At 38.8% G+C, this 16,957-nt stretch overlaps 2 protein-coding genes across 2 annotated transcripts; both read left to right on the top strand.

The window, feature by feature from the left end:
- Positions 1-424: 424 nt before the first annotated feature.
- On the top strand, positions 425-4,338 carry LOC121929292 (protein ALP1-like). The gene is made up of 2 exons (XM_042464687.1): positions 425-1,022; positions 2,710-4,338. The coding sequence occupies exons 1-2, from the start codon at positions 453-455 to the stop codon at positions 2,902-2,904; spliced, it is 765 nt and encodes a 254-aa protein (XP_042320621.1). The 5' UTR covers positions 425-452; the 3' UTR covers positions 2,905-4,338.
- Positions 4,339-7,208: 2,870 nt separating this feature from the next.
- Positions 7,209-11,181, top strand: LOC121929367. The gene is made up of 5 exons (XM_042464884.1): positions 7,209-7,707; positions 8,744-8,833; positions 9,078-9,380; positions 9,549-9,710; positions 10,204-11,181. Exons 1-5 carry the CDS (start codon positions 7,368-7,370, stop codon positions 10,332-10,334), a joined length of 1,026 nt encoding a protein of 341 aa, XP_042320818.1. The 5' UTR covers positions 7,209-7,367; the 3' UTR covers positions 10,335-11,181.
- Positions 11,182-16,957: the final 5,776 nt, after the last annotated feature.

The raw sequence follows: 16,957 nt of genomic DNA, 5'->3' as shown, positions 1-16,957 counted from the left end.
CTGATTTCGGGGGGGGGGGGGGGAGTACTGGAAAGGGTTAGGTGCAAAAGCAACACCCTGGGAATGACTGGTAGTTCTCTTTTTTGGAGGGGTGCCTGAGACCACAAAACTGCGGGACCTCTGTAACCCACCCCCGAGTTATAGAAGGTTATCGCATCAGTGCCTGAAACGTTTCTATTCTGTTCCCAAAACGTTTCAAGATGTAACGTTATGGGAACGGATATTATCGCATTAGAAAATGTAAAGCGTTCCGAGAACGTAACGGGAACACAATTTACCGCATTTGTCCTTATAGGAAGCGTGATAAGTATGAGAACGTTTCAATATTCGCGCATGCGTATTTATTTCGGAGGACCTTGTAATGATAATAATAATTTGTTTTATGATGATGTAATCACTCTACTGTTCCTTTTCACCCGGAACTGAATAGGGTGACCTTGTGGGGTGTAAAGATGGCGTCTAAGGAAGTGTTTTTGGAGCTACTGTGCAGTATTATAAACATTGATGAAGAGCAAAGACGGAGGAGAAGAAGTCACATTGCAAAAACTCTATTTCTCTTGAAGCGACGAAAAGCTGCTTTAACAAAATTGTTAATTTTAGCTGGCGGTGGAAATGTAAATATTACCGCTTGTCTCACATGGATGTCCACCTGGCCTCTCATCCCTCGCTGGTGGGTGAGACCCCGCGAGCGTTCCAACTGGTGGAGCACAGAAGTCCTCCAAAATTGGGATAATGAAATGTGGATATCCAATTTCCGCATGCCCAAAGAAACTCTTTTTGTCTTAGCTGGAATCCTGAAACCGGAGATTCAGCGTGGAGAGTCAAACTTCAGGAGTCCCATATCAGTCAAACAGAGAGTTGCCATGACTATCTGGTGGCTTTCTAGCCCGTTAATGTATAGGAAGGTGGCTTCCCGCTTTGAGATCGGTCGCTCCACAGCTGCAGAAATCGCGATAGAGGTGTGCCTTGCGATGGAGAAGCTTCTATTGCGGAAAACAGTACAGCTGGGAAACTACCATAAGGTACGTTCCAATTCCTTACTATTAGGACATTGCCAAGTTTACACGTTCTATAATTTAGTCATCAATATTTTTCTAAAGTGTGTTTTGGATTCATGTTCTGTTCCAATCTACTGGCTCAGACCTGCGCCTCAATGAAAACATCAACTCCCATAATTCCCCAGAACCATGAAAGGGAAGCAGTCCAGGCAAGAGGTCTTGGCATCACTGACACCTTCCACTCCCATAATTCCACAGAACCATGTAAGGACACGCAGTCCACACATGAGGTCTTGGCACCACTGACACCTTCCACTCCCACAATTCCACAGAACCATGTAAGGACACGCAGCCCACACATGAGGTCTTGGCACCACTGGACACCTTCCACTCCCACAATTCCACAGACCATGTAAGGACACGCAGCCCCCACATGAGGTCTTGGCACCACTGACACCTTGCACTCCCACAATTCCACAGAACCATGTAAGGACACGCGCCCACACATGAGGTCTTGGCACCACTGACACCTTCACTCCCACAATTCCACAGAACCATGTAAGGACACGCAGCCACACATGAGGTCTTGGCACCAATGACACCTTGCACTCCCACAATTCCACAGACCATGTAAGGACACGCAGCCCACACTGAGGTCTTGGCACCACTGACACCTTCCACTCCCAATTCCACAGAACCTGTAAGGACACGCAGCCCACACTGAGGTCTTGGCACCACTACACCTTACTCCCACAATTCCACAGAACCATGTAAGGACACGCAGTCCACACATGAGGTCTTGGCACCACTGACACCTTGCACTCCACAATTCCACGAACCATGTAAGGACACGCAGTCCACACATGGGTCTTGGCACCACTGACACCTTGCACTCCCACAATTCCACAGAACCATGTAAGGACGCAGTCCACACATGAGGTCTTGGCACCACTGACACCTTGCACTCCCACAATTCCACAGACCTGTAGGACACGCAGTCCACACATGAGGTCTTGGCACCACTGACACCTTGCACTCCCCAATTCCAAGAACCATGTAAGGACACGCAGGCCACACATGAGGTCTTGGCACCACTGACACCTTCACTCCCACAATTCCACAGAACCATGTAAGGACACGCAGTCCACACATGAGGTCTTGGCACCACTGACACCTTGCACTCCCACATTCCACAGAACCATGTAAGGACACCAGCCACACATGAGGTCTTGGCACCACTGGACACCTTGCACTCCCCAATTCCACAGAACCATGTAAGGACACGCAGCCACACATGAGGTCTTGGCACCACTGACACCTTGCACTCCCACAATTCCACAGAACCATGTAAGGACACGCAGCCCACACATGAGGTCTTGGCACCACTGACACCTTCCACTCCCATAATTCAACAGCCCTTAGCCTTGACAAGTTTATTCCTTTGAAGTCATTGTGTTATCATACCCCATAAGGCTGAAAAATCATTTTCCCTTTTTGGAAGGGAAAGACAAAGGCAAAGTGGTAATAGCCCATTTAATTGTTTTGAAGATACATTTCTCCCTGGAATCTTAGTGATCCTACAAGTACTGTAATGTTCATGGGTTTCATATGTCCCAAGTATTACATACATGGATGTCCTCACTTCAGACAGTTATTTGAAATACATATCCAAGAGAGGCTTTCTTAACTGATTCTTCTATTTGATTGGCAGATCATGGATGGTTTCCAAAAGCTCGGCTTTCCTCACTGCATAGGCGCAATCGATGGGACTCATGTGACGGTCTGTCCTCCCCTGGGTAGGAGAGAGGAATACATAAATCGCAAACAAGGATTCTCTGTTGTCTTGCAAGGGACCACTGATCACATGGGACGATTCATAGATGTGGAGATTGGAAATTCTGGATGATCACATGATGGTCATATCTTTACCAGTTCTGCGTTATGTCAAGCGATGGATGCAAGCAGATTCGTTCCAGGAAATCCCACCCTACATGTGGATAATATTGACATTCCACCGTTGATTATTGCGGATGGTGCCTATCCCATTAGAAAATGGTTGATGACTCCCTATCGAGGCATGTTAAACCCTGGCCAAATTGTCTTCAATAACACTCTCTGTCATGCTAGAAATGTGGTGGAAAGATCTTTTTCAAGATTGAAATCCAGATGGGGATGCCTTTCCTCTCGTCTAACTGTCAAGGAAGAAAACTTCATTCCGGTGATTTCAGCATGTGTAATATTACACAACATCTGTGAAACAAATGGAGAAGTGCTCAAACCAGATGTTAAGCCTCCACCCAGAATTATCCTCCCTCCTTTCCCTGATGGTAATGCTGCAGGAGTTCCAAACCACAAACAGCAGGGTCAAGCCGTAAGATGTGTCTTGTCAAGAATGATCCTGGATCTGTAACAGCAATTCAAACACCCTTTTTGTCAATGTATAATCCCTATGGTGTGTTTTACATCAAATTAACGATAACAATAATGTAAACAGTTGTAAAGCAACATTCACCGTAACTTATGAGAACTTAAATACCTACAGGAATAACCCTAAGCTTTTAAATAATTACACAAATTATTCCTGATTACAGGAATTCTTTTTCTCCACCTGTGGAAAGTTGAACCCACTTCCACTCATATTTTCGCCTATCTCTCACATAGATCTCCACAATTTATTATGATTGACAGATATGTCTCTGGACATTGCTGGTGGCAAAACAGCTGCGCCTTACGTCACTGTTTCAGCTGGTGATGATTACTACTCGCCTAGTGAGTTTCAATGGTTATGGACTGGAAAGATTGTCTTCTCCAAAACATTTCTTGCAACAATAATTGTCTGGTTTCCATAAATATGGTTTTCTACTATTTCTATATGCATGCGTAGCAATCTCGGTGGTTTACAATTATTTCATGCATTTATAGTAGTTACCCGAGGTATGATCTCGGGATTTTGGGCTGTTGTAAGGAAATTTGTTGCGCATCTGCCACATCATTCTTTTGCTGGAAGTGGCAAGTACACTTGCAACCTGTTGTTTGTTTCCCCTTATTCCTTGTGTTCGTACATTTAAGTCATGTGTTGAAAATCTGGAGTAAAAAAGGATAACTGATATTGTTATGTAATCTCTAGCAAGAAATAACACTTGTTGTCATGTCCTACTTAATTTCACTTTATTCGAAATGCCTATTCTAGTGTCATAGATGTTGTGCCATGTAATAGATCCCAGATAGAAACTACAGGGATAAAAGTTTTCAATATTTCCAATGCAAATGTTAATAGTAATGGCCAAAACACAGCAATTCATGCAATGATCCATATTAGGATCTCATTTGCATGTTGCACATTATATACCTTACATATGTGCCTTCTAGTGTAAACGTGAATGGTGTTAAGGGTTTATTGTTATAGAGATATGTATTGATTTGGTTTTTCGTATGCATTTGCTTTACAAGTTTGAAGTAATCACCCAAAGACCATGTCTCTATCAGAATTGTGGTGTTAAATAACCTAATGATAGAGGAGAATAAACAATAAATACTTGTGATCCCAGATATGAAATAGACATGGAAAGGCATGTGCAAAACACAACAAGGAAAGATTTTATGTTCCAGGCTGTGTCCATTCACAGCACCAAATTGAGAAAGACTGGAAAACAATAATAGTGATGATACCATGGGGATAGCAATCATGACTATTTTATTTTAACAACAATGCCAACGTTCGTAAGGACTATACCAAACATCGATATTCAATATGGTCGATATTACCTTATTTGTCGAATTATCAATACAACCCTGTTAGTGGTTGAACAGCTATATATGTTCTACTTGTAACAATGCGATGCCGCTGAATCTGAACATACACCTTATTGGCATGGAAATATTTGTCATAGATGGAAATGTCTGGACACATGTTATTGGTTTTTTACTGTTGTGTGGTCCGTTCAAAAAATGCTATCAGAAAAGAAAAGTTTTCTAATGCAGAACTACATTTTTCTTTTACTGAAAACTAACTTTACACCATGGCAATAAACCCCATTAATTCAAAATTGTTTATTTGTACATTTTATTTCCCAAACAAGCATAGGTTTGGTATTTTTCCCCATACGAGCATGCATATGTGTTCATATGAAAAAAGGGTGTACATTAACATTTTTGTCATCCCTAAATATAAGAATCCTATAACTGTGTGTGGTCATCAGAAAAACAGCAGTATTATCCTTTCATGGAGAGTAATTTTTTTTCTTTTTGCACAGTCTTCCTGCTCTTGAAAATAATGCATTTTTCAGCAATTCACCTGACGCTGCAAGGACTGGGTTTATTTCCTCTAAGAAGGCATTATCCCTGTTTTTATCCAAAAATTGACAAGGAGTTTCTGTATCACTTATATCAAGAACTACATCCTCATTCTTAATTGAGAGTATATTATCGCACACATTAACAATGACCTTGTGATTTTCTGTGACAGTTTCAGGCACGTGACAATCTTGGGTTGGTGTCATGACAAGCCCATTAACATTATCGATAGGAGTTTCAGGGATAGTAGGATAATCATGTTGGCCAACAAACACGTCATTACTAGAGGCAGAATGAGCACAACTGTTTTGTTTGATGCTCTCTGTTGGTGTGCTGGACCTATTGCTTTTACCAACCTTTTTCTTTGAACCCAACTTTTTAGTTCCGAATGCAGAAACAGACATATCTGTCTGATTGCCAGTTACTCTGTCTTGCTCTTGAAATGGGTTTTGTCTCCCTATTTTTACACGATAGAGATTTGTCATGTTCTCCATACATTCAATCATTCGTAGTCTATCACGTTCACTTCTGGCAATATCATCCCTTAATATTTGTAACAGCTCGACCTCTGTCTGCCTGCAGTCGGTTAAACTTTCATTGATTATGCCAATTAGACGTTCCTGTGTGTTGCGTGTTAATTCCGCCTCCCTGGTAGCACTGTCCATGATTTTCCGAGCAATATGTTCGCCCCTCCTTGCCCTTCTATTTCTATTTTTGCTCTTGTTAAGTCGAGATCCTGGGGACATTGTGGCGGGGCATGCTTTTTGTTGTGACACTTGCAGTTCTGCAGAGTATACAAAAGAAAACAATGGCAATATGCAATAAACCATGGGAGTGTGAAATTGTTTTTGCTAAACATTGGAGTTATGGTTTACAACAATACATTACCTCTTGGGATTCCATCCACAGAATTTGATGGTCCTTCTGTCGGTATATCAATTACAGAGGTGACATCTGTAGTTGAAAGAAAAAGTCCAAGAATGAAATATGTATCTCAATATATATGACACCTGGTTGAAGACTAAACACAACATTTAACTTGCTAATTATTTATATCCTTGAAAATGACCGATGTCTCCAGATACGAAACATTTTATAATAGTTTTTTTAGAGAGTACTAAAAACCTTGGTATAATTAAAATATGTTAATAATGTTGCACGTTATGCACGCCATATTTTAAAATAAACATTCAACAAAGTAAGGTATTCCCCATTACCTGAATGCTCCTGATCTCCTGTCTCGATTACAGTGAATGGAATACTGATAACTGTCTGATCATCTTCATCTGTTTCATCAGAATCTGAAATACATATAGAAATAAACACATTGCAAAAAAAGGTATCACATGTGATAGTGTAAAATAACCAATATAATTTATGCAACAGAAACACATGCCTTGAAAACTATCCTGAGTGCTGTGTAATGACATGTTGATCCCGTTGTGGCTTGAGTCACAGTTGTTTGGTTGAGAAGGGTCCAGAAGTCCATGGTCCTCTACACCTTGCCGTTCCAAAGCTATACTTCGAGACAACCTGTTTGGGGCAATGCTTACATCACCCTGAAAAATCTAACTCCTTGTAATATGGGCAGGTGACAGGCTGCCTTCCACTCATTTTATTGTTTTTTACTACCCTTCTATATTCAAAACGCAATTTCTTTGATTTGCTTCTGCACTCCTCGACTGTGCGTTGATGATTTCTCTTTGCCATTTCTTTTGATACTGCTTTAAATATTCCTAAATTCCTGTAACTAGATTTTAATTTGGATTGAAGTCTTAGCTCACACCAAATTTCCAACAAAGATAGCACCTCATCCTGGGACCATGTCCTCCCTCTAGGTTGCTTATTTTCCACACTGTCATCCTCTACAGTACCCTCCATATTTCTCATGCAATTCTACCAGCTGTAAAGGAGAGGTAAGAAATCCACATAAACTTGCCTATCTTATAGCTGCAATTGGAATGATTAAATTTTGGGCAGTAGGTGGCGCTATGTGCGGTTTCGGCGGGAAAGGAACCAGGAAGGAAACGGAAGTTTGGTTTGTTGTGGAGGAAGAGGCTGAGAGGAGAGGCAGCCATGCCGCGACCGAGGGGATCCTATTGGCAAAAGGAGGAGATATTGCTCCTTCTGCATTTTGTCAGAAAGAGTGGCATGGTGCCAACTCTGATGCGCTCCCGCTCCGTGCCAAACAGGCCTATTTATAGAGAAATAACTAGGCAATTGAGGGAACGCGGATACAAAAGAAAAGTTGAACAGGTGGGGTCGAAATTTAAAGTAATGCGGAACAATTTCTATAAGGTTCTTGAACTTTTTGGCGGCTGCCCTCCCAGACATCTTTATCCTCCATACTTTGGCATCATGAAAAGAATGTGGGTGAAGGCTGGAAAACCGAGCTGGAAACACAGACACCCCAACAGTAAGTAAAGTTTTTTGTTTTTAACAAAAAATATATTTACTTGAATAAGGATTGTACATCGCCTTAATGGCAGTCTTTTTGCTTGATGGTAATTAAAAAAGGCCCACAGATAATCGTTAATAATAAGATATAGTGGGGGACAATTCCGCCCCCCCAAAAAAACGCTGTAAACTTTCCATTCAATAAACAATGAGTGGTAGTCCTCATTGCAAATGATATCACATACAGATGGCTTGTTCTCTAAGGATAAAATCATACTTACCTTCCCATTGAAACCAGTGTTTACCAAACAATTTGTGGTTTAATTGAAGCCATTCCTGGGGAACAAATGAATTCTGTACTGAATTCCATGTTTCCAAAAGTGCTGTAGAAAGCTAATCTTTGATAATCAATAAATCTACATACATCATTACAGTATTGTAAATTCTTTTCTGTAGTTATAATTAGTGATGAAGAACCGATATACATCCTTTAGGTTGACAACTCTCATAAGAATCACTACATATCATTGTGAACTCAAGGATGCATTACAAGTATTCCTTTTTTAAAAAGACATAAAAAATGTTTCATTTGTAATGGCAACCAATCACCAACATGCGAAAGTTTATAAATAAAGCAGAGTAGTAATTTTGGTGTGCTTTATAGTACATGACAACATATTGAAAAGAATTGGGTTTTTTTTCCTTCTGAGAGGTATGACATGAAATACCCGGGGAATACTTTTGGTTTGTTTGCCTTTCTGAAAACTAGGCGCATAGGAAAAGAAATATGATTGTTGTTTGCAACTGTGTGTTTCTCTGTGTGTGTTTATGTGCGTGTGTGAGTGTATGTATGTATGTATGTATGTATGCATGTGTATATATTTAAAAATAGATATGCATGGAACATCAAGAAAAGGATACATTGAGTATGTGTATATCCCTTCTTTGATTCTATATATATTCCACAGGAGAAATCTGTAGCTTATAAATACCTTATCATGTAGAAACACAACAATTACGAGCATAGCTTAAACTCTTTGCATTTATCTTTGCAGGTCAGCGAAAAATATCAAGAGATCCTGAATTAGATAGAGTGGTGGATGATGTCCCAAAAGCTGGCTCAAGTTCACACCAATACAATAGATGTACGTAATGTCATATTTCTTCATTTTCGAAGGATGTACATGCCCAAAGTTTTACTAAGACCGTAATGGCAATCTGTCACCTAGGTATTAATTGTTAGGATCTTTTTTAACGAACAGTTAAATATAAATGTTGATATGTTTTCTTGTTTCATTTCAATGTTCCCCTTTATGTATTAGTTCTAATATGCTTATATACAACGTGTTTTAAATCCAGACATACATTTATATGTTTATGCAACTTCAGGTTACATTCAAGATACCTCTACAGACAGTGATGAAAATGATGAAGAGACACAAGATGTTGTAACGACAGCAGCAGCTAATGATGTTCAATGTGGAAAGGGAAATGAGAACACAGAGGAAACCAGAGATCAGAAAGTGTATAATGATGAAACATCATATATTGGGAAGAATAATACTGAGACTGACACACCAGAAATAAATCTTGAGGCGGAAATAACAATTTCTGCAGTAGAGGAAATGGAAGAGGGAGATGATCTCGAAGAAGGAGTTGATCTCGAAGAAGGGGAATGTTCATCTAAAAGTGGTAATTTTTATGATTTTTATCAAAAAAAAAATCATTAAATGTCGCTTTATTTCTCCAAGTAAAGATATTGCTTCATTAAGGGATGTTGTTTTATTTTTCTTAACTTGAAGACAATGATCCAAATTTACTTTATTACCGTAACCGTGAGTATTTTGCTTTTGAAAACAGGAACTGTCGATGACACCCTTTGTCATGACGCTGAATCCAGAGGATACAAAGGATATGTCGAGATAAGTGACAGCGAAGACGAAAGCAACCAAGCCGTACAAAATATTCTTGGAATAGACTTTACAGATTGTCCCATGAAGATCCAGACATTGCACAAGGCAGGTTAGTGACTGTTGGAGAGAGATAACTCTTTCGTTGCAAATGCTTAGAAATGTAAAAAGTAATGGATTTCGCACTCAAACTATTATTTCAATAGAAAATAACAACCTATACAGACAGGACCAAATTAAGCTAGTTGCAGTCACTTTGGAGTAATGTTGTTTAAACGATGCATGCATCCAAAGAGGCTGGAAGACTTGCCAATGCAATGATGCAGTCCTAAGGACTGGAGCACATCACTGGTGCTGCTTTAGGAATCATAGGACGCATGCATTATTTGAAAAACATAACTCCAAGGCGACCCGAAACAGCTATATATTGGTCTGTCTGTATGGGGCTTAACATTTTTTTAAAAATAATGCGGTATAAGACAACATTTTAGAGACTTTATAGCATTCAGAATAAATTAATGAAATTAATTGGGAATTTGGATGAATTTGCTAGCTATAAAGATACCATTCTCATATTTCCTATTTGTTTGTTTTTGTTTTCCCAGTTGTGTTCGCTATCCAATCCCAGGAAATTCAGAACTCACGATTCATGAATACCATTGTCAACTTAAACAAAAGAATTGGAACAGTGGAGAAGTGGATTGCATCATGTCATGACAATGCCTCTAATTTTTAATGTTAATGCTTTGGTTGGATTCTAGGATAGGCCAGGGATATAATTGCCGTTCATGATAACCAAGCAAAGTTATTTTCACTGTCGATTGTGAAATGTGTTCAAAAACTTTTTTTTCCACAGCAACAGTTATTGTAACAGAGCAAGTTATATAATGGCAGTGTTTGTAGTTTTTTTTTCAACATAGACAAATCTTTTAACGTCTGGTACACGTGAAGAGAGAACTTTTTTTATTGCACTATTTCATGGGAACATACTCTGTTATGGAATGTTTTGACATTCACTGAGTGTTGGTATCTGAAATTTTTTTAAAAAAAAAAATTTAAAATCAAGGGATAATTATTGGAAACAAACACCATGTAAAATCTGATCATGCTATGTTTAACTTTTTCCCTTTACAATGGTATAATATCAAAATTCGGTATTCCTTGCAAGTATATATAGTAAAGATCTTTGCTTGTTTGAAAGAACTGTGAGTCAAGATTTAACCTTGATGTAAGGAGGAAGATCCAGACTATACACTCGTGAATGCAGGCATAGCTATAATCTTCTGTGGGGAAAAACTTATTTTGTGACGTTAACAGTCTTCCTTGTTTAGGAATTTGTTCCTGTGGAACTAGTTTTATTAATGTTATCCGGTGTTCGCAAAGTATATATTTCACAAATATACAATGCTTTTCTTTTTGTCTCTTTTGAGACCAGGTGTGAAATGAAGATGAGGATCTGTTAGAAAACAGTAATCGTGACTTTAGAAATACAGTAGACATATAATGTGCTGTTTTGAAATTTCCAGATGTACAACTATGGGATCTCTTTGCCTCTAAAGCATTTAAAAATCTTATCTTAAGAAAGCAACACAAATAAAAGAGTTATGTTTTGAGACATTACTAGTTTTGTGCCTATATATATTTCTTTTCACATGCAATTACATCTACAATATGTAAGGAATTACTTTGCAACTTTAAAGCATGATAGTAACAAGGTTAATGTCTCCTTGAAGTACTGTGGTTTCTACATGATTCCCTATCTTAAAAATAACATATCTGGGAAAGACTGTGGCATTTTGAACATTCCAGCAATGTATGTTCAATAAACATGTAGTGGCCAAAGATAATAACAGTTTGAAACCACAGAAAAAAATGGATGTGGGGGTAGTACTAGACAACAATGTGATGCTACAGCTAAAGAGAACAATGCTGCTACAGATATTAGGACCCAGAGCGATCGATTACGGGTACAGAAAAAGCTATTCGACCTAAACATTGGGAGCAACTTTATGACAATAAGGGCTGTCATACTGTGAAAAAAACTCCCATGAAGTGTGGTGGCCTCTCCTAAGAGTTCTTCCCACAGAGACTGGATGGCCATGTGTCAGGATTGCTTTGATTGTGATTTCCTGCATGGCATGGTGTTGGACTGGATGGCCCTTGTGGACTCTTCCTACCCCATGATGCTAGGAAATGCTTCATTATGGATATGAAGAAAGAATTAAAAAGACAAAAAAATAAAATGTCCCCATAAAATTGTGTTGTAACCAGACTCTGCTGGCTCATGTTTTTTCAACCTTACATTATTATATTACCTCCTCGACATGCAAAAAAATCTATAGTATTCTGATCCATGTCATCAGGGAATACCGTGGTCATGACTATCCATTATCACACAATTCATCTTGAGGATTGTTGTGATAAATTTAGTTAATTTTACTTTCCCAAAAAAAAAGGCTCCATGTCAGGATCTTTTTAACTACTAAGATACATATTATGGATTACATGAAAATCTAAGAAAGGTGAAAGATAAGAAGTCAACAATCATCATCACTTTACATATTTTACGCACCACATACAACATACCAGTAATACAGCTTTTGGTCGTATTGGACCTATTTGCTGCAGTACTAAGTTTTGGCCCATTATTACTGAAATTATACCTCAACCACATTGTTTTATTTATTGTCTTGTCCATCATGTATTGTGACAACTAAGCATTAATGCAAAAAAACTACTACAGTCATCTTTATGGACATACATAAAGATGACATACAGTGTATTATTGTCCATGAGTACCACATGCACAGAAGGAAACCATGTCCCAAAAAAAAATTGTTTTCAAACACTGCCTTTATTTTTTATATACACATACAGACAAACAAACACACACACACACACACACACACACACACACATAAATATGTAATACATACATAATATATATATTACACACACACACACACACACACATATATATATATATATTACACATACACACATATACATATATAAGTAATATAGATATAATATATAAATATACATATATATTGTCAGTTATCTATATATACAAACATTAATAATCTATATAGATGTCATTTTATATATATATATGTGTGTGTGTGTGTGTGTGTGTGTATAACATGTTTTCTATTACATATTTCACATGTTTCTTATAAATATATATATATGTTGTATATATGTATGTATGTATATGTATATATATAGAGATAGAGACAGAGCGAGAGAGAGAGAGTTTTCCATATACATATATATAATACCATAATTATACACACATCTATCTATACATAGCCCTCACAAATGGTGGGGCTTGATTTTTTTTTCTCTATTTATTTTACTCAACATAAGTCCCAGGGAGAGCAAAAAAACCGACGCTCTAGGAATGGGGAGGAATGCAGGGAGGGAAGTCTGTTCAGCCAATCAAAACAAGGCAGATCATGAGAACGGATGTAAGAACGCTTACATTACCGCTCTCACATTTCTTGGACCGTTTTAAAAACGTTTCCATAAGCTTGGATCACTTTCTCATCCGTTCCCTCCGAGGAACACATATGGAACGCTTTGAGGGGTATGTAGAACGCGATGGGAACCCGATGGGGAAAGAAACGTGCGGTAAAGATAAAAGTGTTCTGTTCCAATCGGGTTCCAATAACGTTCTCGGAACGCGATGCGATAAGCTTAATAGAAGTCACTATCATATGTCAGGATTGCATAGTACAAATTCTATAAATACAGACTTATGTGCTGATTGTTCTATGCACTCCTTGTGTTGAATAGTAACACAGTGCAACTGAGCCAAGATACTAAATGTCCAAATGGTATGTTGACCCTAAGGTGAAACTATTATGGGGCTTTCTTGGCAAGATTTGTTCAGAGGAAACTGATACCATGTGCTTTTGTAGACTTCAGCCTACCTCCTCAGAAAGTAGGCTGAAGTCTATGAAAGCACATGCTACCAGCTTCTTTCTTTGTTAGTTTCAAAGGTGCTACAAGATCCCTTGCAAACTGATCTACTTTAGGTAACTAACAGGATTTTAGCCATAAAACAGCAGGGCACACATACTTGAACCCAACTGATTTCAACATTGGTATCATTTTGGTTTGTAAGGCAAAAGGTAGCTTTTTATTAAAGCCTTTGAGCCTAGTTGATTTTACTCAGCCTGCTTTTATTGTAAGCCTTCCTGAGATTTTCATATATAGGATAAGATATAAATATTTTAATTAGAATAATAAAATCATATAATGGAAGTACGGATTCATAATAAAATTTATACCAAGATTCAAGGAAACGGAAATGATAGAGGGAGGGGGGATAGCTGTTTTTTGTCTGTCCTTGTTATAAGATAGATAGATAGATAGATAGATAGATAGATAGATAGATAGATAGAGGGAGAAGAAGAATAGAATCATAGAGTTGGAAGAGACTACAAGGGCCATTGAGACAAACCTCTTGCCATAATAAATAATCACTTTGAGTCCCATCAAAAGATATAAAAGAAGGATGTAAACTAATATACGATATCCAGTTCTTCCAGGCAGTAGATTAGATTCCCAAAAGAGAGCTGCAGAAAGAGGCAATACTGCACCCTAAACATTTCCTGTTTTCAGCTAACCTTCTGTGCAGACAGGCCAAAATAAAGCTGCTTTGAGTCACTTAGGAGGTATGCTGTTTATATGATGCATGCGTCCTAAGAGTCCAAAAGCCATGCCAAAGCCACGCTCCAGTCCTAAGGACTGGAAGCAGCTTTGATGCAGCTTCTGGCCTCTTAAGATGCGTGTGTCATTTAAACAGCATACCTCTGAAGTGACCCAAAGCAGATTTATTTTGGCCTATCTGTACAGACCCTAACAGAGTGTGACTTGCCCAAGGTCATCCAGTGGGGTTCCATGGCTGAGCAGGGATTTGAACCCTGGTTTCCCAGAGTCGTAGTCCAACACTCAGGCCTCTTTTATCCTCTACCATTCCACTTTCTCAGTTGCTTTTAAAATGTCCCACTTTCTCTTTCCACTTTCCTCCTTCTTTCTTGGCTTACTTCACTTGCTGCAGAGTTCAAAGTACAAAAGTAGTTTGCATTCAATGAACTCAGCAGGATGGAGAGGAGGGGCAGAGTCTTGCCTTTCCCAGTAGGCTCATTAGAGGGTTATGGATTTTTTCAGACTTTCCTGAACTCGATAGATAAATTCCAGTATTTCTCTGATTTTTCTAACTGTATGTTTCTCCTTATCAATAACCTTTGCACTCTAGTTGACTAGTCACACTCTTTTGACTGCATTGCGATGTTGCTTTGCCACATGTGCCCCAGATTTCAACTATGAAATGTTGAAGCGTACAAAATTTATGAAAAAAAGTTGATAGATACTAATACCCATGGCAGCAGAGTCAATATGATCAACTCTGCCTTTTGCATTCTTTCTTCTTTGTTGCCACCCTCTGGGGATGATAAAATATCCATTCCATGTAAAGTTGTTTGTATATTCAAAGTGTTTTCAATGTACTGTTGAAAAGGCTTTCTGAGTACTTTAACAAAAATCAGAAATAAGGCGATCTAAGGCCATAGTCATACAACAAAAGGAAAGGGATTGGCAGAGAGGAGGGAAAAGCAAAGTTAAGCATTAGATCCCTAGTTACAAATCGGAGCAGATTGTAATTCAGACAGTCTTGGAACTAAGCATGATGGAAAGGCTGATGCTTCATCTCCCTCTCATGGCATCAGCTGTTGCTAGTTGGATTTGTCTAAAAGAAGGGTTTTAATGAATAATTTCCATTGCTCCATTTGGATCCCAGTCAAAAAGAGAGAGAAAGAGAGAACAGCTCAGGGATGGAGGTGCCATGCAATGAAATAGATTGATAGAAGGTTAAGGACAGACAGATACATACATATCTTTGTTCAAGAGAAAACTGACTTGTGCAATTCATTGGCACAAAATACTGATGATGGCTCTTAACTTAGACTTAATATTTAGATTTCTTTTAAATGGGATCTGTCAAATTAATGGAGGGTGAGTTCAGTGACAGCGGAGCTTGGGGAAGTTACTTTTTTGCATACAGCTCCCATAACCTCCAAACCAGCATGGCCACTAAATTTAAAAAAAGAGTTCAGAGACCCTGGAAGATCAGGTTTGTTACATTGATAACCTAGTTGTGAGCTTTCAAAGCATATGGCTGATCTCTGTTGAAATCAGTTATAGTTTGTGGACCTTGAGCACAGGCAGCAGTGTACTGATACACTTTGAAGTCCCAGGCATTCATAGTGAGAACCCTCATACCTAATGCCCCTCACAAAAGTAATCCAAAAATGTGAGACAGGTCTGTGGATGCATATAAAACATAATAACAAAAACCTGCTTCCAGCACATTTCATCTCCATTGGAGGCCAGTGTTTTGTAGAGCTAATACCTTTCCATTGTGCATTGAGCACCAAACCACCCCAAAATACTTTATGTTAACAAAAGTGATAGTTCAAAACAATACATCAACCCACCCATACCAGCTACTATGACAATTGTAAGTATGGTAAAAGAGAACAGTGGACTTTACAGCAGCGGTCCTGGTGTTATTATCTCTGCTAATCAAAAAGTCCCAGTCTTTCAGTTCATTGCACTGTGGCATCACTGTTTCACTGAACCATGGCCTGAGATCTTACATCAAGGAGACAGCGTTCATACCCTCGAAGTGTCCCAATTTGGCAGGGAAAGTCCCAGTTAATCCTCTGTAATCCCACTTTTTTCAGCTACTTTGAAAATGTTCCATTTTCTCTCTCCTCCTCCCACTTTCCTCTTTTGGCCTCATCTTACACCAACTGATACAAACAGATTTCAAAGAGCCAAAGCAGTTTGCATTCAAGTAATGGGGGAGGAGTGGGGAGAGGACAGGATTGGGGAGAGTTTCGCCCTTCCCAGTAGGCTCAGGCACAACCAAACTTCTGCAGCCTCTCCTAGCTTGTATGTTCTTCTGCAGTGATAACTTTTCTCACCTTGATCACACCTAGATGTTCCTTGGTCTTGTGTGTCCCAGTTTTCACCTGTGAAATGTTGATAAGTATAAGTGTATCACTTTATGTTCATGGCATTATGTGATAATTGTGCATTAGTGAATTGCAACATGATGTAACTGAATGTGTAAAAAATGTGAAAGGCATGATTGCAATGCACAATGATAGCACATGCACAATGGCACTGCATGTGCAACTCTGAATATGGATTTCTGTATTGGACAAAAATGTCCAAATGTTTCTGAAAGGGAAACTTAGATGGTTGCTTGCCACTATGAGGATACCAGCTCTGGTCTTACATATTTGGATTAGGGGTGCCTATGAGTTTGGAAATGTATTGAAAAGC

This window comes from Sceloporus undulatus, chromosome 4, assembly GCF_019175285.1.
Source record: "Sceloporus undulatus isolate JIND9_A2432 ecotype Alabama chromosome 4, SceUnd_v1.1, whole genome shotgun sequence".
Classification (NCBI taxonomy): domain Eukaryota; kingdom Metazoa; phylum Chordata; class Lepidosauria; order Squamata; family Phrynosomatidae; genus Sceloporus; species Sceloporus undulatus.
Note: the sequence above shows the minus strand (reverse complement) of the source record. Positions and strands in the feature narration are given on the sequence as shown.